Source organism: Eleginops maclovinus, chromosome 22, assembly GCF_036324505.1.
Source record: "Eleginops maclovinus isolate JMC-PN-2008 ecotype Puerto Natales chromosome 22, JC_Emac_rtc_rv5, whole genome shotgun sequence".
NCBI lineage: Eukaryota > Metazoa > Chordata > Actinopteri > Perciformes > Eleginopidae > Eleginops > Eleginops maclovinus.
In genome coordinates, this window is record NC_086370.1 from 17,532,217 (window position 1) to 17,558,385 (window position 26,169).

Below are 26,169 nucleotides of genomic sequence, written 5' to 3' on the forward strand. Positions count from 1 at the left end.
GAAAATCTCCCACAAAACAGGAGCTCTTTCAGGAATCTCTGTGTTTAGGAAGCTGCTTCAGGGGATTCAGGTATTAGATTTTAGAGCTAAAGGGCTAATGAGGCCTCAGTTATCTTCAAACCTGAAACCAACCACCCTAATCTGGTTACAAAACTCCAACTAAAGATTTAGGATCACCAGCATGTACTCACAGTGGTATTTGACCCAGACTGTAGCTATTTGAGAAAAGTGCCCATATATTACTGAAAAAAAATAAGGGTGAGAGGTTAATCTTCTGTGAAACTTACTCAAGGGGACTGGATGGATTTTCCTTTATATGGGTCAGACTTTGTCTCAGAGATTAACACATGGAAAGAGGGGCTGTGTGCAAAAGTGACATTTTATTACTTACAAGTTGTTGCAAAGAATTTTGCTAGCGGGTTGGCAATCGTGGGGAATTCCTCTGGTCTTCAGTTGCATAACTGGGTCATTCAGTTACTCACCAACCCACAAACCCAGGGAAGTCTTTGCAGCGGAGCCGAAGAATTTGAGAGGGATCCATCTGCACCCTGCTGAGGATGGAGGTGATCCAAGTCTCTGCTGCAAAGGAGATGGATGAGATATGACAGGATCATCCTCATGAGTTGAGGAGGAGGAGGAGGAGGAGGAGGAGGAGGAGGAGGAGGAGGAGGATGATAGCCAACATCTGGTGGACATCCTCCAGAGATTGGAGCATGCAAACCAAAAAGCACGGTGTTAAGCAAGAATAAATGTGGGAGTAAATGGGAGGATACACGATGCATGAACTCTAAAGTGTATCGGTTAGATACTCAAACACTAATATTGTCGCAAGAAAGGTGTTTTATCAGTTATAACCTGTACTAATTTAAATGAAAGACAACACGTGTTATCAGAAAAGTGATTAATGCACATGAACATGCATAGAGAACATAGAGAGAAAAGGTCTGTACTGGATACAACGTGTGAATCACCACCTCTTGGATTTTTGTTTATTTTTTACGATAGCCAGAGTTTGCAAAAACAAAACACTTTATAATAATGAAGCTATCTATCAAGGTTTTTTTTTCCAGCCTCATCGTAATATTAATGTTATGCAGAATTAAAAAACATTTTTTGCAGTGCATCTGAGGATGTTGTAGAAGCTGTAAATTCAAAGACAGTTTATTTTGTGAGGAATATTGAGGAAAACCAGATGATACATTTTCCTAATTGTTTACTTTCTATTGCTAATCCCAGTAGTTATAAATCACATGGTGGGCCGCTATTAAAAGCATTGAGAGTGACGGACCGTGCTGCTGTTGCAGTTGTTGCTGAGGAAAGATTTCCAACACAAATGTTTCCTCACATTTCCTCTGCACATCCATCCTTTACAGATATACCGACTGCATTTGTTACACAAATCACACATTGTGAAATACTAAATTATTTTAACCAGGAACATAAGTGCTCACAAAAGCTTATACAGAACATATTTGCAACATGTTTGCTGACAACATCTTCATGTGTTTTTTTGCTCATACCAAATAGTGCATGACCCAACTGGCTACGTATGGTTGCTCTCAGCATTGGTTAGGGTTAGGAAAATGTGTAACATTGAATAAGTCAGTGAATTGAGTCATGAGACATAACATCTTTTCAATATTGACATATAACCAAAATGTTTTTGTTTCCTTAACACAACCAGATGCAGGACTTTGCAGGGTGCACATGTATTTTAGTGATACACTTTAAAATGCACCGACATTCCACCCTGAGAAGACATGCATGCAGAACAAAACATAGTGCTTCAAAATTATATTATAGGGCCAATTGCTTCATCAATACATGTATGAGTAGGTGATAGTATGCAGGTGTTTGTGGCAGATGGTGGAGTCCCAGAGTCCCATACCATCATAGACCCTGTTATGTTACAATACCTGAGCTGTGTTTGGTATTGTTGTCACAGAACCAGTGAGTATTAGTTAGAATAGCTGTTCACAAAATGCTCTCTCTCTCTCTCTCTCTCTGACCCAGTGTTTGGCTGCTCTGACTCATGGTGTAAAAATGATTGTATGCTGCTGGTTTGTGTGTAAAAAACCCAAAGTAGCCAGCTGGCCTGCTATTTGTCGGAATCTGGACCAGTCAGAGAGACCACTCCCCCTGCAGCTCTCCGGGTGCCAGCTGCAGGACTGCGGAACGTTTAGTGGAGTTTTGCTGCTGAAATAGACGCGAAAAAAACAGACTGAATGAATGCATGAGCGTCGTTGCCTACGAAGCTACGTGCTGCTCAAATGTGAGGGCATCGCAGGTCGGTTGTGTGAGGGTAAGTGTGACTAGGGTGTGCTTCTCATGCGTCGCTGATAGACTATGTGTGCATACTCCTGACAAAGGCTGCCAAAAATACTGAGCCCATGGGGGGTGGGGGAGGAGACAGAGTGTGTGGCATGTCAACAAAGAGCACGTTGCTATTTGCTGCTAGGCTAATGCAGATGTTCAGTTTCAGGCGATTGTGTGCAGCTGTTTGTGATCCAGGTGAAATGGTGACAAGGTCAAATGGTCACCAGGTCGCAGTGTGCTGATTTGGGACGTGACAGGAGCATAATGTCCCCCATAGCTCCTGAAAGTGTTGGTGTAACATTCACTCTATTGTCGTGTTGGGGTCAAATCTGACCGATTTACTACTTTCATCAATCATAAATACTGTGTTCTATATTTGATTGATAGGCCTTATGGTATCCTCCACAGTAGGCTTTTGAACAATTGCTGGACATTACTTTTATAGAATTGTACTGGTTTAGTCATCTTTGTTACACCTATGATGTTTGACCACCATAGGAAATTAATGGGTAACCCTAGATTATGTTTCTCCATCAATTACACATCACAGTAAGGGGGAAGAGTCGTTAGTCATAAGGTTTTGAGTGTACTCAGCTTTGTGCACCTGACCTCTTTCCAGGACATGCATGCTTCCCAAACCATAGCACTTGCTTCGATATAATATATATAGTGTCTGATGTGAGTCCAAGGGCATTTGCTGATATCTCTACTTGATATGTGATATCAGATATGCTACTCTATATTAAGACCAGGAATCTCTCTCTCTCTCTCTCTCTCTCTCTCTCTCTCTCTCTCTCTCTCTGTCTCTCTCAGTAATCCAGTGTGCATGTTGTTGTAGCTGCAAAGGAATTTAAAAGCTGAACTAGCTTTGGACTCAAAGTTGTTGTGGCCCAGAGGTTGAGACTTGTACACAGTCTGAGTTGAGGCATCACAGCAGGCGAGAGTGTGAGAATATAGATCTTCCTCACACACACAAACTCACACACCTCACAGCGGGGGAGAGCATGAAAGAGATCCAAGAAAAGACCCCATTGAGCTAAAAGTCACTACTGTACCAAAAAACACTTTTACAACTGTGTTTTCATTGCACACACACACATTTTCCTCAGTGTGCTTGATACACTGTTTGTGAAGTGTGTTTGATAACTTTTGAAGCTGCTTGCTTAGCAACAGTCCTGGAGCTGCTATTCTCACAGTGATAAGCTGCTGTGTTGATGTCAGTCGTCACATGCAGCGAGCAGCGTTGGGCACGTAAAAAGGAGAAAGTTCAAGATGCTCGGCTCAGGACCGGCTGCTGTTGTCACTAATGCCATTTACCATTTGAAGATTAATAGGTGATCCTTTTGATTACTGGTTTCTAGAGGTAAAACATTTAAAGATTGGAATAAAATGCTGTTTTCAGCCTCTCAAATATTGTAATTTGCTTATTTTCAGTTTAGTTTTTTGTCATATTAAACTAAATAATTTTGGGTTTGGGACTCTCAAAACAAGACCTTTCTGATGTATTATTGTATTCAATTGTATGTTAAAGTATCTTACGTCATTAGACACCAGATCCATTTTATTACAAAATAAGCAACTTTGGCTTGAAAGAATGATTAGTCCCAATGTCTTCTGCTTCAATGCATGAGCAATTTAGTTTGCACATCAATTAACAGCAGGGACTCGATCTGAAATTTCAAGCCCAAACCCTTTCCGCCTGACGACCTAGTGACACACTTCTCAGCCACGACGAAGCTCAAACATTATTCTGAGAAATAAAAAGGATAGAACATGAAATGTATCCCATAACTGAGGTCACAGACTAGACGTTGGACACCATGTTTCTTAGTGAAATGTCTTGGAGCAGGACATTGAAGGCTTTACCATAACCAGAGTATGCTGATCCTTTTTTACAGCTCTCTCAAATACATAATGTCAGACCAAACCCTTAGTCTCAAGACAACTAAACCACCATGATTAGAAATTCCTATGAAAAGCAGACAGGGTGATTAACCCATAACTATGTAAAGCGTTAAAATGTAATCTAGTGCAACCGTGTGACCAGGATTGGATAATGAAAAGCGTCATTGTGTTTACAACCAGACGCCCTCTGATACACAACGTCATGAATACTGATGAACCCGGGGGATTTATTGAGGGGAACAGCAAAAGCAGGAAAGTAGAAACCTGCAGACTGTTGAATTTTGTGTCAATTGAAAAATGAATTATTAGATTAATTGCTCAGCCTATAAAATGGGAAAAATAATTAAGGACCGCTTCCTAGAGCTCAAGATGATTTTTTCAAATAGCATCTCTTGTTTGACCAAAACTCAAACATTGAATTATCAATGATGAAAATACTCACATTTGACATGCTGCAAAAAGAAAATATTTGGCATACTAGCATCAAAGCTCTGTGGATGGCGTTATCGACCGGTCCAGCACTTTTTGTCCAGATTGAACTATTTGAACAAATACATCAACTTTAATATTCAAACACTGATGGTTCTCATGATGCATCCTAAAAAATACAGAAATTGTCTGATTCCTCTTTTGCCGGCATGAGGTTTGCCTTTATAGTTATTAAAAAAATAACAGACATGGAATTGGATAGAAAAATTCACAACGTCAAACTAAAATCCCTCATACTGTATGTTTTTTGTGTGGAGTGCTAAATAGGAATAAGCTACATTTATTTTGTCCCCTAACTAATCGACCAATGGGTTCAGCCCTAATTGTGTGTGTGTGTGTGTGTGTGTGTGTGTGTGTGTGTGTGTGTGTGTGTGTGTGTGTGTGTGTGTGTGTGTGTGTGTGTGTGTGTGTGTGTGTGTGTGTGTGTGTGTGTGTGTGTGTGTGTGTGTGTGTGTGTGTGTGTGTGTGTGTGTGTGTGTGCGCGTGTTGCTGTCCTGATGTTCAGTTTGCAAGGTCACGTTCTCTCACATGATGCAGGGGAGGGAGGCAGGGTAGTTTGAATTGCGAGAGCTCCTATAGTTATCAGAAAAAATATTGAATCTCAATATTATGTAATACCGACGGCCTTGAACGGCGCCTTTATAAATAAAATGTGTTATTTTTATTAATATTACTCGGATATAAAACTTTGAACACATTTGTTCTGGACCGTTCTGCTAAGGGTCAGTTTAGTTCAAAGACATTGGAATGTGACTTCATTAAGTTTCCATAAGTAAATAAGCTTAGGTTTGTTTTTACTGCACACATCTTGTACACACACACACACGCACACACGCACACATGCACAGTTGAGGGAAATTGAGGTCAGTTTGGCTTTAAACAACATTTTTACATAGTATTTTTTTCTATCACATGTAAAGTCAAGCAGCACATTTCACAATAAAAGAATGTGGGCAACTCATAATGTTTCTACAAAAGATTGAAAGAGTCTTAGAAAGCCTTTTTCGGTTTAGATTACATAACCTCCCCATGTTGGTCCAGAGAAACTCCTAGGATCACTGTGAAACATATGTTAGCCATTAAAAACTTTCGAATAACATTGGAACATCGTTCTGCTCTGGCCTCTGGCTCTATGTTCATTGCTGTTCGCGTCTACAAAGTTAACCACCTACACACAATAACAAAGAACTCGAAATTGAAATACAGTATCCATGAAAGCGCTGCAAATCCGAAGTCACTCTATATTTTTTACAGATAATAGGCTTCTTTATTCTGTCTGCATGTGTTTTGCAGGAGTCATTACAACTCTGCTGGGTATCTGTTTGGCTTCGGTGGGAATATGATGAGACATGAGGATTTCAATTGAACTTGAACACATTTTCCAGATGTTAACAACAAAATATCTATGTTTTCTGTTTGGTTAAATGCCATGGATTTCCAGATGTTTTTAACTCTGTGATTGGTATTGACGGTGCTTGATACGTGGCACTACTTCTCTCAAATAAATGAAAGCAAAAGAACATAATTTCAATATTAACAAAGCATGTGCACGGAATATGGTATTGTTACATTAAAGGAAAGATCCTGGTGACGGTAGTTAAATGCCTGTAACGCTACATGCCCATGCATACCAGCCTTACCTCCACCCTCACCTCACAACATAAAGGTCATACTGTTGCCTGAACTCAACATTTGCTTTGGACGTAAAACAGGAAAGTTATTCCCAGTGCTGGAGCCATGGCAACATCTTTTTTTACTCCTTATAAGACAAAGCTAATATAAGCTACGCCTTGTTCCTTTTCCTGGCTGTGATATTTCTCATTGTGGTGCCAAAGTTTGTAGCTTGTCATGTTTGATGACATCTGTGTTGTGAGGATGTTGCTAAACGTTTAGCTTCACTATTCTGGGATATGATCTGGGTATTTGTTGGATCATTTCAGGATCAGCATCAGGATTTAAGCTATTGTGATTTTATGACAAATAGCACACTTGTTGGCAGAGGATTGGGTTGGCATGCTAATGCTATGTGAGCTTGACATAGGTGTTGATTTCCCCAAAGAAAAACGATGGTGTTTTTTCCTTTGTTACTGGGAGATAAATGCTGTGTGATAAGGAGTCCAGACAACACAGAGAGCTCATTAAAACGTTTTTTCTAATAAGCGCTTTACACGGATCAATGAAATTAAGTGGACTGGAAAAACAAACAGTATAAAGACTGGTTGAGCTACTTTATATGCGAGAGTCAAACTTTAAATTGAAGATTTATTCATTTCACAGTAAACATGCAAAGCTTGCCATTCAGTCCTATTACAGTCGTGAGCCTCAGTGTAAGCCGATGATCCCGACCCTCCTCCCATCCAGGGTTGGGTGCAGACCTACACATTTACACACACTTTCTGTTGTCTGGGTTTTGGTCAATTCAGATGGCATTACTCAACTTGGGTTGTCTGCTTTTTGTAGACAACCACCACTTCACTTCAGTTTAGTCAGCCAACCCGGTTGTGAGAGGGCAGGGCGGGCTTCACGCTCTGCTATTTGTAATACTTGGTGTTAAAATATTTGGGGTCAGTCTTTTCAGATGTACAGACATGTCTTCAACCATGTTTATACATTGTGAATTCATCTTCGAAACAACCGTTTTAGGTATTAAATGAAGTGATCAATGGGCAGAAAATTCATATGCCTAATTTGGTAGCTATTATTAACATTTTAACATTTAAATGCAATGACTTCAATGATGCCCTGTGGATTTTTTCAATGTAAAGAAAATGTCTTCCCCAATTTGTATAGTGCATTTGATGTAACCTTAATGACGTACAAAACAATCAATTGTATTTGCTACTTCAAAAGGTATTTTTAAAAAGTGTTAAGCTACATGCATCAGCTCGTTGCATTCTTTCTTCTCTTACTCCTTCTGCTACCCTTTGCTGCACATTGCTGCCACCAACCATTGATACGTGTAAATATATATTAATATACATGCAGTCTGCCGTACTATTACATCACTCCCTTACTTGTTGATTGTGTTTAAAGTCTCCACAGTGTGACTTTAATCTGAATGTATGACCTTAATTAAAGACGTGTCACGTAAACAGCACAGAAATACATTAAGTGACATCCCGCTGCCTGCAGTATTGTTAGGCTACTTTGCTATTTTGTTTGTTGTTGTGTGGAAATACCAACCACTGCCAGGTCTCAGTGTGTAAACCGAGGTTTCACCGTTCATTGTGTTGTATAATGTAGGTGCTGAGTGAGGACAAAGTGTACAACTAAAAATAGGGCTGTGAAAACACTGGGATTTAAATTGAGTCATTTGAATTTAAATCAGCTCTTTATTTATAACAAAGCAAACATATTTTATAGTAAAGTGTATATTAAGTATTCGTTTGATGCTTAATATGAACGTGTATTGCAATTTGGCAACAAATCGGATGACTAAATAAACAAATCTAAAATAAAAATACAACATAAAATCAAATGTATTGATATATCTTGTATGCACCATATTCTGATTTAATTTACAACATACACAAAAGAGCGTGCATATGAATGTATTCATATCTCCCCACACGTTTTTTAGTCCTGTAATTAGAGCTGAATAAATTAGCTCAGTAAAATGTAATATTTAGTTATCCATTACTTTTAATGGTAATATGACAATCGGACTGCTGGATCTTTCACACCAGACATGTGAAATTGAACCCGTCGCTGAATGATATTGAGGCAAGTGACACATTTCACACGCAGTTGTTGGGACACGCATATGGCAGATGCATCCCACTCAATCATATACGTGTCAGACTACTATGCACGCTGCATGCAACTAAGGGATCTAGTGACAGTTATTGAAATTACTTTATCTCAGAAACATGGGGTTTCAGAAACAGAATATTGTAAATTAAGTGCACCAGGTGTTTTCCTGTTTAATGGCTGATAAGACATCTTTTCAGGACTGTGAAGGTGTAAACACACATTGAGTGATTGACACTTCCCTCAGTCTTCTTTTACTGTACTTGCACCTGTCAAACGAAAGTTTTTCATGTTGCCAACTGCCATCAAAAATCCCTATATTATGTTTCTAAAGCTTAAAGTTAGACTCACTTCACAGCTGCTGTTTTTTTTTTTTTTTGCCAACGTTACGGATGTATTTTCTTTTTGCTCTATTTCACTGGTGGTGCTCACGTCAAGGAAAAGTAATTCAACACAAAACAGGATTTCCAGGAACAGTATCCCCCTTCCTCTTGAAAATTCCTAAATGCAAGCATTGGAGAATTGGAGTTAAGTCTATATAAATATCCTGAAGTCATCGGTTACAAAACCACCTTCCAAGAATTGTAATAAGTATTATCAAACTCCTTCATTCTTGTACAAGTTCTCTTTAACAATGTTACCTTGAGTATGATCTAATGGTTTCAGCAGATGGCCTCCAGGGTTCAGAGAGTCACGCAAACAAGAGGAGTGTTTTGGAAATAATCAAGGTTTAATGAGCTGGTTTCAGTAAGACTGGGAAATACAGACATACCGTCTCATGGAACAAAAGAGAGAGAACAATTGAGTAATGAATTTCAAATGGACAAGCAGGATGTGTAATGGACGTCACATAACTCCACCACAGCAAACATGGCAATGGCAACACTCCAAAATCTTAAACAAATAAGACTTTTCCCTCACTTACCCATGATAAATCGCTTTCCATATCAGAACAGGCCAACAGGATGGCTGACAGCTTCTGATAAGATAAAGGGATGGGTCAGGATTAGGACTTATAAAGATGATATTTGAAAAAAAATCACTGAATAGAAGAGGAGATCTATAGACGTCTGACAAAAAAAACAAACTGAGCCTACAGAAGATTATTTAAACAGCTGAGACTGTCGGAAGGGAATTCACATTTCCTGAATTGATGTAACAGACGTTCGTACGTGGGGAACATAAAGTACATGCATACAAAGGAAAAACAAATACATCTGATTGCATGTGCACTCAATATCACATATAGTATACACACCCAACTGTAGATGTTTTGTAATTTGTAAATGTAGTGCCCGCTAAACAAAGGAATGAACTGACGTAAATCCCCTGAACAGCAATGTTAGTACAGATTGTACCATGATAAACAATAGTGTAACACGATGTGCTATTTTATGTATATCCACTAAATGTTATGGAATTCCTCTGAACTTAATTAAGTTACAGTTCTGCCATTTTAGAAAAATAAAATAAATGTACAGTGCTTAAAAACACTTCAGTAAATGTTATATGCACAATACAAACTTAAAAAATGAGAAATACGTTTGTGCAAGTCTATGGTTTTGGTATTGCATCACACAGTTCCAGAATGATCTTGCATGATTTTTTTGCAAAACAATGTTAAGTCAAAAAAGTATTCTGCCCATAGATTTAGCCGCGACTTAACTGAAAAGCTCATTGTCATTTATGCCCTTTTTTTGTTACAACTCATTGCAAAAAACAATAGAAACAGTTTTAAGGGGTGAGCAGATTAAATTGTAGACATAACTAAATATTAATGTGAAAAGTGTAAGTTAGTTAGTTAGATTTTAGTTAGTTAGATTTTAGTTAGTTAGTTAGTTAGTTAGTTAGATTTTAGTTAGTTAGTTAGTTAGCAGTTAGTGTATTCTGTTTGATTTACTTTTCATTCTCCATTTAAGGGAGTAAGAAAAGCCTGAACCTGTCAAACTTTAAATTGAAGACGTATTCATTTCACAGTAAACATGCAAAGCTTGCCATTCAGTCCTATATTACAGTCATGAGCCTCAGTGTAAGCCGATGATGCCGACCCTCCTCCCATCCAGGGTTGGGTGCAGACCTACCTCCTACTTTGGTAACTTCGCATCTCTGTTACATGTCAGACCTAAACGGTGGTGTTCTTCTCTATAATTGGGAGTGACTGAAGTTAGGTGCAGTGGTTCAAGGTTAAACTCACATAAAGACTTGTGATTTAAAAATATGTTGTTTTTTTAATCAGGCCTTGCTTTAAAACTCTTTTGGACTGACCTCTCAAAGGGATGGATCGAATGTTTGTGAGCGCAGCTTGATTAAATGAATTCACTTTATGTTGTAAATGGCAGTCTAACAGCAAGGTTAAGCAGTGAAAATATTCTAAATATACCATACATCTAAACTGATGTTGTATTTTTGCATCTAAAAATAAGATATTGCCACTGTTCACAGCAGAACATTGCTTTGCTTTATTACTCCAGTCTGTTTTCTACAAACTAGGGGAAAGCCATCTACTGTAGGTAATATACAAACTATTAAAAAAAGTACCTCAAACAACCCCACTGCAGAATTTCAAAACTATCTCTTTAATATTTATTGGAAAACATCATCACTTCAGTCTTCCACAGGGTGTGGAATGAAGATAAGAAATACTCACAAATCAGCCCCTAAAGAAGGCAGTGGTTTTCTGCCAATGTGGGGAAGTGTGGGTTTAACCTTTAACACAAACTTTCTCAAGGGAGCAGGATTTGACCCTGTTCATCAGGACAACACTGTTACCAAACATGTTAAATTCAAGAATGTGGAAATGAGAGGAATGCACGCTCACACAATCCTCCTCTTCATAAAACCGAATCTGAATTTTGTATAATTGTTCAACTTTATGAGCTCTCACTCGAAGAAGATTTGTCTCTCACTGTTGGCCAAAATGATTGATGTGAACATTGCATCAAGGCCTTGCTCAGTTTCTTTCATTTACATCAAATGAATGATCACCCTTGTTGATCCTACAAAATCCCAACACATGCTATTGAGCTGTATTAACCAAAGCAAGTTCCTGAAAAGGTTATGTGATAAATCTATAATTCACGGAGCAATAAACATTTCAACTTCAATTTATAAGGCTTCATATTTTATATAAAATTAAGCAACATTTGGCTTACAACAAACATTGATAAAGGAGGACTGTAAAGACTGAAGGTTGTAATATTTGTAATGTGGGGGAGACGGTGGCAATCCACCATGCAGCAGCATTTGTTGGCACATTTTGAAGTTGCTGGGCTTAAGGAGTGAATCCTATCATAGACTGTTTCAAATGTACCACTTGTCCTTAAATGCACCACTGGATTAAGAGGAATTCATTGTCTGTGAGATAGCAGCTTTGTGGTTCATCCATCGTGACAAGGATTTCATACTGGAGCCTGACCCTTGCATACCGCTCGCATTCTGTTGGGAATTTGTGGTCAGAGATGAAGAGGGATGTCTCTCTCCAAGACCTCCCTGAGAAGTTAGTTCTTTGTTTGCCTGTCTTCGTCACTTCAGCCCGAAACTTTAATCCTCCTAAATTGGGTCAAGCCTTGACATTCTTAATCCTAATTGGGATTGACTTGACTTTTTCTGTGTCTCCTGAGTCATTTAGGGTTTTAAGAGACCATCCATTGGAATTCCTTTTTTACCGCTGTCCTCTTAAATCTCAGTATGTGGTCAGAAAGCCACTTCCAGTCCATTCATGTCATGCCCTCCTCCTCTCCACGAGTTTGCCTCTTTTGCCACAGAATTCACAGGATGTCCTTGAATTAGACATGTTTGATGTTTATTTGCTCATAAACCTGTGTTCTATAAATGGCATTAGAGGGAACGGTCTCAGGTCAGCAGGAAGTGAAGGAGTTCAATTACAGAAGATTGTCTGGATGACAATAGAAATGCATACAAATATACAACATAAAGGAGGCCATTGAACTTTCCTCTAGACTCTTCTGTACATTGTGATTTAAGCTACTGTGAGGGAACAGGGTTAATATCTGGTCAGGCTAAACCCATTCACTTTTTGTACTTATACCTAGAAAAGCAATCCACAATAATGTGTATGTAACCTAAGGTATTGTGAAGGATACTTAATCAGACCAACAGGAATCCTGCAAGGACCAAACCATTTTAGGTTGCAGGTGTATTAGCTTCAAAAGAGTAAAAGGGACAAAGTCAGCGGTCAGGGTCGATGCATGGGTCAAACAAACACAGACTGCTATTTGTGTCCCATGTAAACCAAAAATCTATTTTGACTTTTTGAACTTGCTTTTGGATTGAAGTTCGTTTGTTACAAAACGTACGTACGTAAGGAACGGTTTTAATGAAAAGGGCTTTTGGAGTTGCACCAATCGCTTGAGATGAAATATATTTATAGGAAAACCAATGTAAAGATATTACACATCCCATTGTGTAATGATACGTACTGTATATCAGTTATACTCGGTTTTTGGCTTTTGCGGGCTGATGTAAATGGCAGATATAAATTGTTGAACATTTGCCTCATATCAAGCAGTTTGTGGCAAAGACCTCTACCACAGATGCACCTGTTGAAACTGTTTTCAATATTTGCAGTTCACTCCTCATCATCTTTATTAAACTTCCATTAAATATCTCAATTGTACAGTGTTGGTTATTGTCTGATGACAAAGTTGTCTCGTAGATAACTTCAACTTATCTCCATTTAACTGTCTCTCTGTTTTTCTCTGTATTTTTCATCTCCATGGAAAAACCCAGTCAAGGCTTTCGCCTGTTGCACTAAAAGGCTGCTGACAAATTTTTAGCTCCACACGCCAGAAAAAAAGTCAGAGAAATGGAGAGAATATATATATATATATATATATATATATATATATATATATAGAGAGAGAGAGAGAGAGAGAGAGAGAGAGAGAGAGAGAGAGAGAGAGAGAGAGAGAGAGAGAAGTTTCTAGGCATATTTAGGTGGAGGAAGATAAAGATATCCGATTGATTCAGTGATGAAATATACTTTAGTGTCTTGACACCAGTCGAGAGAGACAGTGCTTCCTCAGTCCTGCTGACAGGTTCGGGTAGGAGAGGACGGAGCCAAACTAGCACACATGGTTCCTGTCTTGAACCACAGCCGGCTTTTTTTAGCCTTTGGGGAGACAGGGTGTGGATGACTGTGTACCTACCGCGACTATATGAGCAAACAGCGGTGACCATAGCTTAATTTGTCCAGACACACAAAAACAGACCGTAAACAACGCCTCCGCATGGCAGTTCAGACAGGCCAAAGTGTTCATAAAATTATACATCGGTGTCATGTCTCTCAGACTCTTAAAAAAACATGCTGTGCTCCTAAAGCAGTAGAAAGGATTGTAACATGTTTGCTTTGTCCTTTCCAGACAGACTGAGGGCATTTTGTTACATATTAGCATCAAATGAATGCATATTTTTTCGTCTTAACATAAATAAGTCTTTCGCCTTACTTAGTAGGAAAACCACTCACTATATATTTTTTTTAAGTGGGAAGTTTTAACGATTAAAGTGAGGTTTCGCACACAGGCAGGAGCTCTCATGTATACTCTGACTTTCTTATCCTTGGCTTGTGTTGTTTTGTCCTTGACTAATGCCTGAGGCTGTTAAACACAGTCAGCATTGACCTTCAGCCTGGAAACAAATGCTGTGTTGCATTTGGAAAAACTGTGTGTTTAAGGGTGACACACAAATAATGCTAGATTGATGATATGATTCAGGTCACAGTTTAAATTCAGCTCCCTAATGCCTGTTTACACACACAATTTCATCATTTACATTCACACAAAGAGAGAGTACAACTGTGTAGAAAATGAGTCACCTTTTCATCATATATTGCATAGTGCAACTTTGGAGCTTATTTCCATTTAGCTTTTTTGGAAATAAAACGTTTGATGTCTATCTGATACACTGAAAGTGTGTTTTTAGTTATGGTCTTGTGTAAGCTTTTTCTTGGTCCAAACATATGGCCTCCTGCATTAGGAAAATACTTTGCAATCCAACTCAGAACAGCAAATTACTTCCAGAAACCTTGGTTTTTTCAGTCTATCCAGATTTAAGATGGGTCCCATAAAAAGTATCAAGAGGTATTTTCTCGGTCTGGTTGTATCAGAACAGTGTGAGTAATGTTGCAAATCAATGAGTAAGAAAGCTTTTCCAGGAAAACATTTTATATCATGGTGAAAAAAATATATTAAAAAAATTGATGTATGATAAAAAAGTGATATTTAGTGGGCTTATCAACTCAGATTGGAAGTGTGCAATAAAATATGTATTTAAATAATAGTTTTCTTGTCCTTACATTTTTCAGTTGGTGATTGTTTATATATGATATATAATAACTGACTGAATGTCATAGTTGGCTACATTGCACCTTCAATATATCAGTGGTGATGGGTGTATACAAACATTATTCATCACAATACACGTTTCTGAAGCGAGCAAATAGTAGGAGGACTGGGAAACCTCAAGAAAGTCCCCACATCAAAATAAGATTATATGACATTTTCTCCGCCTCTGATGGGGTTTGTTCGGGACAGTCGGGATTTTATATGTTCGAGTTCAGGACACTCGATTCAGGACACTTAAAGGAAGTATACATGTACGGATTTATACATGGATTTATTATCAGCTATTAGGTATTAGCATGTACTGTATGGATAAGAGGATTTTGTTGGTTGTGCTTTATTTTATTTGTTGAATAATCTTCTGTAATCTACTTTAAGACAATTAAGGATTGTCTGAAAATGTAATTGATGATTCAGTAGAGGATTCTTAATGTACTGACTTTTGTTAAACGATTTATATTTGATCTAATTTTCGAAATATAACTTTTCGGTGTTCGCTTTTGCGGTAGGAGTCTAGTTTGTCCGAGCAGTCAGTGAAGGTAACGCAATACTCCCCACTAACCCCACTGATCAGAGAGAGGACAGACTGGCTCATCAGACACAACACGGTAGGTAGAGAATCTCAGTATGATCATTTAGCACAGTGTGACCTGACTAAAGTAAACTGACAGTGATTTATACCGTTTATCCGTGAGTAATGGTGGCAGGTTTAATTCAAAACAGTCGATTTTTCTGTTAAAACAACATTACCGTTACTCGTTTCGGATTGAAGTCTGCCTTTTTTCGGGTTTGTTTTGCTAAATTGTACGATTTTGTGTCACGTTTGTATGTGTTTAACTGTCCTGGACGATAAAACCCCCCAGGAATTGTGCTTGTGTATTGGTGCTGGACGCATGCCTCCTTTGTTGACTGACGCAAGGAATTAAATTAAGCGCCAACTTCAAGCATGTTGCGTCAAACCAGACAGTGTAGTGAATAATGGTTACTAGTTTATCTACCCGGGTGGGGATTTACTTATTAATGAGTGACAATGTTGTTGGCGAAATAGCTGCTCAACGTGAAAAAACAAGACCAAATATATTGTTTATTAGCTGTATTATAAATGGCAAACAGGAGCTAAAATGTCTTGAATGATATTCCTTATATTTGGTTAATTTTCTACCCTTAGAAAGCAAGGGTTCTGTTTTAAATTGAAGAAGTAAAATACATCTTATGTCTTCATTCAAGCGATAATAAATCATGTGACGCCCGCACGTGCGATGTGTGACATTTAATGAAATCTGCAGCGGTGAGTTCCCACGTGGTTTGATACAGTATCACAGGACCAGACATTAGAACAAGTTAAGAATGGATTTCATTGTAAGCTTTGTAAGCATGGCTGGTAAGACTTTAGACATTAACATTACTGCAGTAGTCGAAGGCAAAAAACAAGATCAATCTAAATAACAAATGTGTATAATATGGTCCCTTATGTCACTCGAATATTCAGTGGTGAAATAAGTATTCAGATCCTTGAGTAAAAGTACAAAAGTGTAAAAAGTCAAGGTAATCATTGTGTAGAAATATAGCCTTTATGTGTGACTATAATTATATTTATAAATGTGACATTTTTAGATAATTGAACCCCTAAGTAGCATTAAATAGAAATACTCAAGTGAAATACTTAAATACAGGACTTACAATAAATGTACTTAGTTACTTCCCACCTCTGCTAATATTATTTAAAATGTTCCTGTTGTACTGACTAAAGTTACTTAGTACATTGGTGTTAGTATTTTTGACATTGGGCAATATTATGTTTGAATCATTATAGGGGCACATTTTTTTTGCATTCTCCTAAAATGCATTACACAATTCTTATTATCCTTTTAATGACAAGGGATAACTCTGACTATTTCCTGGCTGGCCTGCATTTCACACATGTCCATGCTATTTGTGAATCTGTTGCCCCCGAGGCCAGAAGAAGAGTGCACCAGAATGGAGGCTTTGTTTTCTATTGAACAGCTGATGGGACAGCAGGATCGACCTCCTCTGGTTGAGCATATGTGTTTTATAGGAGTGGGAGTTAAGTTATCTCATCTGTTTCCTGGAGTTGAATGGCAAAGCAAGAACCAACATGTCGTCAACTGTTGTCCATGCTGGCAGAATAAAGTGTGTTTAGCATGAAGCAGGTGGCAACACCTTATGTGAAGATCTTAGGAAGAACTGACTCGTCAAAGGAAAAGGTTGCCACCCTAGTCTTACTCATCTAACCCAACCGCGCTAATTGTAGATTACTCATAATAAGGAGTGGATTTACTATTGCCAGTTCATCAGAAAGCCCCTTATCCAAACCACTTGAACTAACCAAAGAGACAGGCAGCTGGGTAGAGGCTTTGTTCCTGCTCTCTTTCTCGCTGAGTGGCGGGAAACCATTTGGGGCGTAAAGGGGTGGGTCTTTAAGAAGACAATGAGTTTGGAGACCTTTTAATCTTCCTCCCTCTTTTGGCTTGGATGAGATTCCCCCCCCCCCCCCCCGAGTGTTTCATGAAGGTCTCTTTTCCTGTCTCTGCGATTGCATCCTGCATTTGTATCATCCTAATCACAACCCGCTTAAACGAAGCAGGACAATCGCTGGGGTTCACACCCCTGCTCCGTCTTGTGTTTGGATGGAAGTTGCTCACGGATGTGAATCATATAACACCCTTAACTTCACTGCATTGAGAAACAAACAGAGAACCAACTGTACCTATGTATTGTTTGAGGGGAAACAGTTTAAATATAATAGGAACACAAGGACTGGAAATAGTGTTGTTTGGTATAAAGCTGTACTTCTGTTGGCGGCGTCCAAATGTTGGTGAGCACTTTTCATTCTTTTATACCATGTAATTGTTAAAACTACTCCAGCTGGACATGTTTATGAACATTACTGTTTCAATTCCACTTTTCCCACAAAGAAAAAGGGACTAATGTGTTAATAATTTGAAGTGAGAACTGAAAACATGGAGGAGTTTTAAAACTGTTCAAATATCAATGGTGTCTCTTAGGGATGAACAATCTTGTAGAGACTAGAATGAAAACAGCAACCTGTGCAAAGATAAATATTGTGAATTGATTACCTCCCATCGAAAGAGTCTCCAGTTGGATTTCTGACCCCCTACAATCCTTGAATTTTGTTTGAGTTAACTTAATTGTTAACTATGCCCCATTGTCAATCATGAGGATCCCTGCTGTGTTAACTGCTGTTTCTGCTTGGTGTGACGTAATAAACTAAAAGTAAGCCTTCCTTCAGATAGAGAAGTTGTTTACTCTGTTGAGTTTAACTTATTTATTTTCTTTAGAATGCAACTTAGCCTCTAGTGTGAAGCCAATGGCTGAGAAGAAAGACCTGGGGGGGACAAGCTGTCTGAAGCGACGAGTACTGACTGTGAGACAGGTTTCCAAGTAAATCAAAGTGTGGGCATGTGATAGGAAGTTGTTAAGAGTTTAGGCTGCGGTGCATTTGCTGCCAGGGTGACTCTTTGCAAATGCCCTACTTTCCATTTCAAAAGAGGACCCACAACATGTGATTAGTGTAGATTAGTGCAGGTGTAGATGCAGGATAGCGGCTTTCAATATCCAAATTGGATTCAATTGCAGAGTAGACTAGATTATGGACTTTGTTGCAAGTTTATTTAGGAATGTGTCTGCACAAAAGTTGTTCTAACAGATCTGTTGATGGAGGTTTTTTTCTGAAATAATGAATCTATTCTGTTCAGACAGGCCCAAGACAAAATCAGTAAATCTGTCCTTGAAAGCAGAGCAGGAGGAAACGCAGTGTGAAATTGGAAATAAAGGCGGTAAAAGTCAATGTACTGTGTCGTAACTAATGTATTCTTGGATGTCCTCAAGCTGTTAGGCAAGCTCCGTTTTATATGCGTGTGTGTGTTGGTCATTCTAGGAACGGTGTGAAATTGGAAACTTGGCTGTCATGTACAGATGTGAACAGCATATGAATCACCAGGGAACAGTTTTACTGGCCGTGCACACGAAGCAAGAGTTCCAGGTTTATTCTGATCCAGGTTTATTCTGATCCCATGTCCTTAAAGCTTGTTGCCACTGAAGCCCACAATCAAGAGCCTGATGTATGGCTTTCCATGCAAGGGAGTAATCATTATCTTAATTATGTTATCTGTTGTTGTTTACACTGCATCCTGCCTCTGTTAATTTAAGGAAGTCAGATGTTCAGAAACAAATGAATGGAATGCAAACGCTGAAGTAGAAACCGTGTGATTCATTGTCCAATTTGTCCTGTTTTATACATGCTGAAAGGATGGTCAAGACGGTTTAAAGACCAACGCTTTGCAGCTACCGATGGGAGAAATAACATTTAGTACCCTGTCCTCCATTTTCTGCTACCGGCTAGTTAATTGAAGTTAATTTCATTCAGGTTGTGTCCAATTTGTGCACTAATTTGTAATCTAAACCTGCTAGCCTGGGATTAGTCCAACCAGGGGAGCTCATGTGATTTAGAAAAACCCCTACACGTCATTGTTTTGCTGGATAAGCAATTTCTGTATTTCACTTGAATTCACTCACACTATCGCATGGTTTCGATTTCATAGCTCTGTGGAACATGTGTTTACATTTTGTGATGTAATACTTATGTTTTATATTATACTTCCAATGAACATTATTCCGAGTTTTAGAATTCCTAAAATGGAAACCAGCAATTAAGGAGGTTCACTGACACCAAACAGCGCAACTCTTAGCGTGAGCTCGTCGTGCCGGTACTAATTGTCAGTACTGATGACTTAAAAAGAAGTACCTCCCCAGTTATCCATTCACTGGTTAATTAACAGCATTCCAGTCTTAATGCTAAGCAGAGGAAACATTATGACTTTGATAAGAGTCTTCGCCATCTTTAATCAATGAGAAACAGCCTGGAGGAACGGGGTTATTCTTCCTACATCATATGACCAGCATCAAACTGTTCCGTCTGCCTGCCCTTTAAGAGAGGTATGCTGGCGAGACGAGAAAAATGTCCCTTTCTATCAAGACATGCCCCTGCTGTAAGGTATAGGTCAGACCTAAAACAAATTCAGATTTATTTTCTTTCTCAGGTTATCTCATTTGTTTTGGCCTCTCTAATTGGTGTCACTGATACCCTCACTGTGTGTCCGGGTAAAGTTGTAGATATAAATGTGTTACTTCAAAGTGACATGGCTTACCAACCACTTTTCTTTTTACTTGCCAGCTTTGAGCTCCAGGGAAGGGTTGATTCCCAATGTATCCCATTTGTGAGGCTTCTGATGACATCTAACATCCAAGTTGTCTGCAAAACAATTATTGGTTAAAGCTGCAATTATAAGAGTGTACTTGTAAATAATGGAATTCTCTGTCTGGTTAGCAAGTGCATCAGTCCTGTACACAGGGAGGGGCTACTTTAATTTTCCCGAAATAGGTCAAAACAGTGATGAATTATAACACATAATGACCAGCCAACCTGATAATACAAATCTGCCAGCTTTGTTTTTGAGAAACTTGGAGCTTAGTTCAATCATCGGAACGGTCTGGTAACAAGAATCCTCAAAACAGGAAATATAAATTAAGCTAATTATACCATTACGTGACCAGGTTTTCAAGTTATCCCCCTAAAACTTTGAACACAATTGTGACCAGGGCTAGCCTAGTTGGCAAAATGTGACCCATATACTTACCCTGGACATTAGAGGAGGAAAACATAAATTACTTTCACTCCAGTTCAATCTTTTTTCCATTGGAGTACTGATTGTTGGATTTGGACGTCCATAAGAGGCCGGGTAGTTAAAGTGTCCGACTGATGCCAAACTGGAGTTTTGTACCACTCTACAGACTGCAAAGTGTGTGTGTGTGTGTGTGTGTGTGTGTGTGTGTGTGTGTGTGTGTGTGTGCGTGTGCGTGTGTGGTGGGCAGCATTTCAACACCACGCATCTCATGCCAGCTGGCCGTATCTGACGGCACGTTGGGTTAAGAGAGGAATAACTTCAGGGATCTGGGACATGGTTGAGCCAGTGTGCTTTAACTGTGACTCATAGTGGTGATTGTAATGCCATTGGCTGTGATAAACTTCTAACAATGCTTTAGGAATTGTCTAACTCAACCATAGAGAGAGGAAAAAAGGAGGAGTGAAATGATTCCTTATCTCATCAGTGTTTACCATGAGAAGCAAAGTATTTATGGGTAATCGCATTGGCCACAAATCGGTACCATATCATTTCGTTGTTTCCTATCAACCAATATATTTGCGATTTATCAGTGATGGGCAAATACTAGCTAATGTATTGGTCATGCTGATTATCAGTCAGGTTCTACTCTTTATTTGTTGTGTATGCCTCGTCTCGTGGTACATTTACTGTTGTGCTTTGTTAGCAAACACATATGGACTTGTTTAACAGTCTCTTGTTGTTGGGCTTTGTCCCATCTCACATGCCATGAAGACCTTCTTCCTCATTGTTAGGGATTTTTTGGCTTAGGTAGTTAAAACTTTTACACAGTTCATCATTTTCTCACTGTGTATTTTCCCATGGCATGGGCTAACGGCCTTGGGGTGCTGTTATCTCCATGAAGGAGGAGCAGCCCGGGCACCTTGGAGTTGCCAGTCTAAAACTATCATGAAGGTCTTAGAAACGGGATGATGCAGAAAAGCTGATTTCCTGTAAAACTGTGAAACCTGTATTTGGTTTAAATCACAAGTTTAATCACTATAGGGTATTATACCGATTTTTTGGGACAACACAATAGTTGTCAACAATAACCAGACAGCTATTTATATGTTATTTATATGTAGGTTTTATTCTCGTAGCTTTTTTCTGAAGCAATGCTGTGTTTCTTGGGGGATTACTGCCCCCCTTGGATAAGTGGAATAGTAAGAAATCCTTTGAAGTTTCAGCTCACCTGTGTGCGTTGAAACAAAACTCTACCTGACGTACTTTAAACATCACTGTATACCAATTTCCAATCAACCGGTGCATTTCCTTCAGAGCAGTTGTGCTCAGGATTCATGTATTTACCGAGAACACACATACTTGGCCTTGTGTTGTTTAGCTTGATTTGATGCCAAATTGCTCTGTGTTTTTTATGGAGGAAGTGTCTTGAAGGAGAAGTTGTTCTGTTTGGAGACGGTGTCACCCAGCTATTTCAGCACATGTCTTCTGTCAGGATCACTGGGGGAAGACGCTAGAGAGGGGGAGATGCTGGCGGTGAAGTAAAAGGTGGAGATGAGAGTACGGCTGCGCCGTAGGACCACAATCTTCTACAGACATACAGCTCCGGAAAAATCAAGAGACCACTCCCAATTTTTTTCTTAAATCTTAATCTCTACATGTACGGCAGCCATTCCAGTGTCTGTTGAATTTCAACACAGAGAAAAAGTGTCAGTAGTTTAGAGGAGACAATATATATTTAAAAAAATCATTGAACTCAAAGACATATCTATAAATAATACATCAAGAGAAAATGATAATGCTGAATAAAATATGTAAACTATATAAACACTTGCAAACAAATACAGAGTTATCAGATGTATTCATTTGGTTTCAAATCAGACGTTTTTGCCATGCCTGTTATTATTCATTGAGTCTATGTAATTGTGAATCACTATATCTCAAATATAAGTAAAGAAAGGGCATCAGAGAAAGCAGGACAACAAAATGTGAGTTGCAAAATAAAGCCAGGTTAGCAACAGGTGGGAAAATATTAATAATAGAAATGCAGGAGAGGAACAGCGGATTAAATGAGGTGAGAAATTATAAGCAGTAGAAGGGGCAAAATGGAGAAGGTCATTGGTGTAATAGATTGAAAACTAGAAGTGTAGAAGAGATGGGAATGTAAAGGCAAGAGACATTTCAATCGTGAGGACTTTAAACTCAACCTGTTTACTTGAAATTGACAGAAATGTAGGAGTTGACATGATAACGTCAAAATGCTCAGCGTATGCCAGGAATGTAAGAGTGTGTAGGAAGGATCGAAGAGAAGAGGGAGTTTGAGGTGAACGGAAGAGGGAGGGATGGACACTGAGATGCGAACAGGGGCATGTCCAATGAGCAGAAGACAGCGGGGTGTCAACCTACAAAACCTCTGCGTGGTATAAAGCATGCACAGCTCGCTCAGCCTTTGTTTTAGCTTTGCATCTGACCAGTGGAGTCTTTTTTCTTTCCTGAGTGAAGTAAGTTTGTTAAAAGTTGGTTTTCCTTTAAGGTTAGAAAATGGTCATGTGTTTGCATTTATTTTGCACGTTGTATCACATTTGCGAGGAATTTTCTGTGAGGTAAAGGACTATTTCTGACTAATGTGAAGTAGTCTTGTGGGTTTCATAACTGTTATGTAACTTGCTCAAGAAGTGGAGACATTTCTTTGAATGTTTTGCTGGCCTGGGCCTTTTAACCACTCATTGTTCTTGTGGCCGCTGCTTCTCAGATGCCTACACAGAAATGGGAAGTAACTGTTTCTGTGTCATCCAATTTGGTGTTGTCTGCCACTGGTATTTGCATGCTTCCACTAGATTTGGAGCTGATTTTAAAGCTGAATTGCACAAATTTAACGGCGTTGTTGAATTGTTTTATTTTTCCTGTTTAAATGACATTGTGCAGCCCATCAATAATTGTTCACAAATGGCCTGGCTATTTAAACTATCATAATATCGAGAGGAGATACATATGGCTGCCAATGATAAACATGTCGCCGTTGCTTCTATCACGTTTGAAACATATATTTGTTATCTGTGCATTTCAGACCTGGAGTGAGCACGTGCCTCTGACTGCTTAACAAGAAACATGACGGCCCTCAATGCACCTCGGGACAAGTAAGAGAAACCCTGTGAAAAGACAAGAAAACACTCTGTTTATATCTCATTACAGTCAATACACTATTTTCAGTTCCTGTTTAACTTGCAGTATATTCAAAATTAGGTCTGGATGAAAGCCAATTTTTTTTTGATATAAAGTTGAATGACTCCTTTCATGTAAACATCCTTTTGTCTCTTTCCCAGATACAATGCAGTATGGATCATTTTCTTCATCCTTGGCCTGGGAACCCTCTTACCATGGAATTTCTTCATGACGGCAACTATGGTAATCTTTAGGGCCAATTTCAATCCTTAAATATGAAAACATTTTCAGCTTAATGCAGTTAATCCTCATAACATAACACAGGGACGTGAGAGGGAGAGGCCTGTTGTTGGCCGTGCGGTTACCCATTAGTTTATTAAGAGGTTAAAGTCCACTGAGAAGAAGGTCACCTAACTTTGAGAAAAGAAAGATTGTTTGTTTATATTTCCCTCCTATACCACCTGGTTTCACTCAGGACGGCTGACCTGACTCCAGCCAGGTGGGTATGCATGCCAGGGGTACAGCCTCTCTAATTCCCCATCATTCTTTCTCAGCTTTAAGGGGTTAACTTCTTAAATGAGGAATTTCGATTTCATTGTCCTGGGGGAGTTCATTTGCCCCCACCCTCAGGGGGATTTCTGATAAAGCTCACGTAGCTTAGCACTTGTTTGTTGGAATGCCACTTAGATAAAAAAAGATGCACTTTAAGACGTTGACCAGAAAATGACAAGGCTGAAGTGATCTCTTTATTTTTTCCGTGGCTGTACTGTATATGCTACTTCCTTCTCTGTAAATGACATGCTTGTGACGCAAACCTGTGACTCCATACTCATTGCATTATCCTTCACTGTTGCTGCTAAGTTGCAGGAGCTCATAACCATTGTAACAAATCTGCTTCCCTCCATCCTTTCCATCAGTTCTTCACCAGCAGGCTGAAGGAATCAGTCATCGACTCCGCACCTACCGACGCCCCCTCCACAATCACCAACTCCCCCTCCACTCATAGAAATATGACTCTGGATAATGGAGACATTCGCAACGTTCTGGAGTCAAAGTTCAACAACGTGATGACGCTCTGCGCTATGGTGCCTCTGCTCATCTTCACCTGCCTCAACTCCTTCCTGCACCAGAGGTACAATAATCATCATTCATTACACAGTTTTCAAGCTACCACCCTTCTCTTTCCTCTAACACGCATACAAAAAACTACTCTAGGGATCTGTCATTTGCAGCCTTGCATCTAGCATTTTCACTTCCCATACCCAGAGGAAGCAACAAGCTACACCCAAGGGAAAAACATGAAATTCGGTTCATTCAAATTCTGCACTTTGGCTCACCCTCTCTTTCTGCCTACCTCGCCGCTATAAGTTACAAGACCCTGTTATGTGGGTCTTTGTCTCTATGCCGTGTTTACTTTAATTAGAATGGGATTGAGGGAGATCAGGGGTGGACCCAAACCACAGCTGATTCTGCAAAAACACACCCAGGAATGCTATTTATGTTCTCTACTTTTCCTCCATCATCTACTCTACCTCTTTACCGTATTCTCTTTCTCCTGCTTTACCTCACTTCATCAACAGTATATAGATTCAGTTGACCTTTTTTGTCTGCTTTCTCCGTCGTGTTTCCCTTCTTCTGATAAACCAAGGCCTGCTAATTCTGAATAACCACCCGGTGCACTCTATTATCCACTTTCTTCAGCCTCACTTAACTCACTTAGAAAAGCCGTGACCCTCTTCCCATCGTAACAGGAAAAGGTTTCTCCATGTTTTTCCATATGTCCCTCATCTTTTTTCCTACCAGATTCAAAAATATATCCGGTTTTTCTCCCGCTTTGTTCCAAACACTGTTCTATGATGCGATGAATATGTGGGGTTGCATATTTATTCACTTTTAACATTCGATTTTCTTTTAATGAATGGCATTTATTTGTTTGATTTACTCCTATTGTGACAGCAATAGATGTGGCAGATGCTGCTGACTGGTTGTAGTAGTGCAGAAACAGACATTCCATTCCCTCTGCGTGTCTGTTCTCAGGATTCCTCAGAAGATTCGCATCATTGGCAGTCTGACCGTCATCCTGGTGGTCTTCCTGTTGACGGCGGTGTTAGTGAAGATCGACATGGCTCCTCTCCCCTTCTTCACCATCACCATGATCAAAATCATCTGCATTAACTGTGAGTTTCTCAAAACAGATCTAATCATCATTCAAAAGTCACTGCAAGGAGAGTCTCTCTTCCTTCTTGAAAAGACCGTCTAAACTTTTATCAACAGTCACAAAACAAAAGGAAACTAAACCTCATGACCCTCATTAAGGCGGCTTTTATTACAGGGCTGACAAAACAGTTTTTTGACCTGTTACTATATTGAAGTAATGCAAATGATTAGTTCCACATGTCTTTGGTCTTTAATCAACATCATCTGCATCAAGTGTGTGTGGGAAATGCCTTTTCATAGGGTCACACACACACATTCTCTCATACCACACTGAGCTTCAGAACACATTCTGTAATCCCACTGGGTTT

At 39.2% G+C, this 26,169-nt stretch overlaps 1 protein-coding gene across 6 annotated transcripts in view; it reads left to right on the top strand.

Moving 5' to 3' along the window:
- The first annotated feature begins 2,137 nt into the window (after positions 1-2,137).
- The window catches only part of LOC134859111 (equilibrative nucleoside transporter 1-like), a 32,134-nt gene continuing 8,102 nt past the window's right edge, over positions 2,138-26,169 (top strand). Inside the window, exons 1-6 of one of the 6 annotated variants that reach the window (XM_063875435.1) lie at positions 14,947-15,073; positions 15,329-15,427; positions 23,550-23,619; positions 23,806-23,887; positions 24,562-24,776; positions 25,682-25,821. In XM_063875435.1, coding sequence (XP_063731505.1) covers positions 23,591-23,619; positions 23,806-23,887; positions 24,562-24,776; positions 25,682-25,821 — 466 coding nt within the window. In that variant the 5' untranslated portion in view covers positions 14,947-15,073; positions 15,329-15,427; positions 23,550-23,590. The other 5 variants (XM_063875436.1, XM_063875438.1, XM_063875434.1 and 2 more) reach the window with 5 other exon arrangements.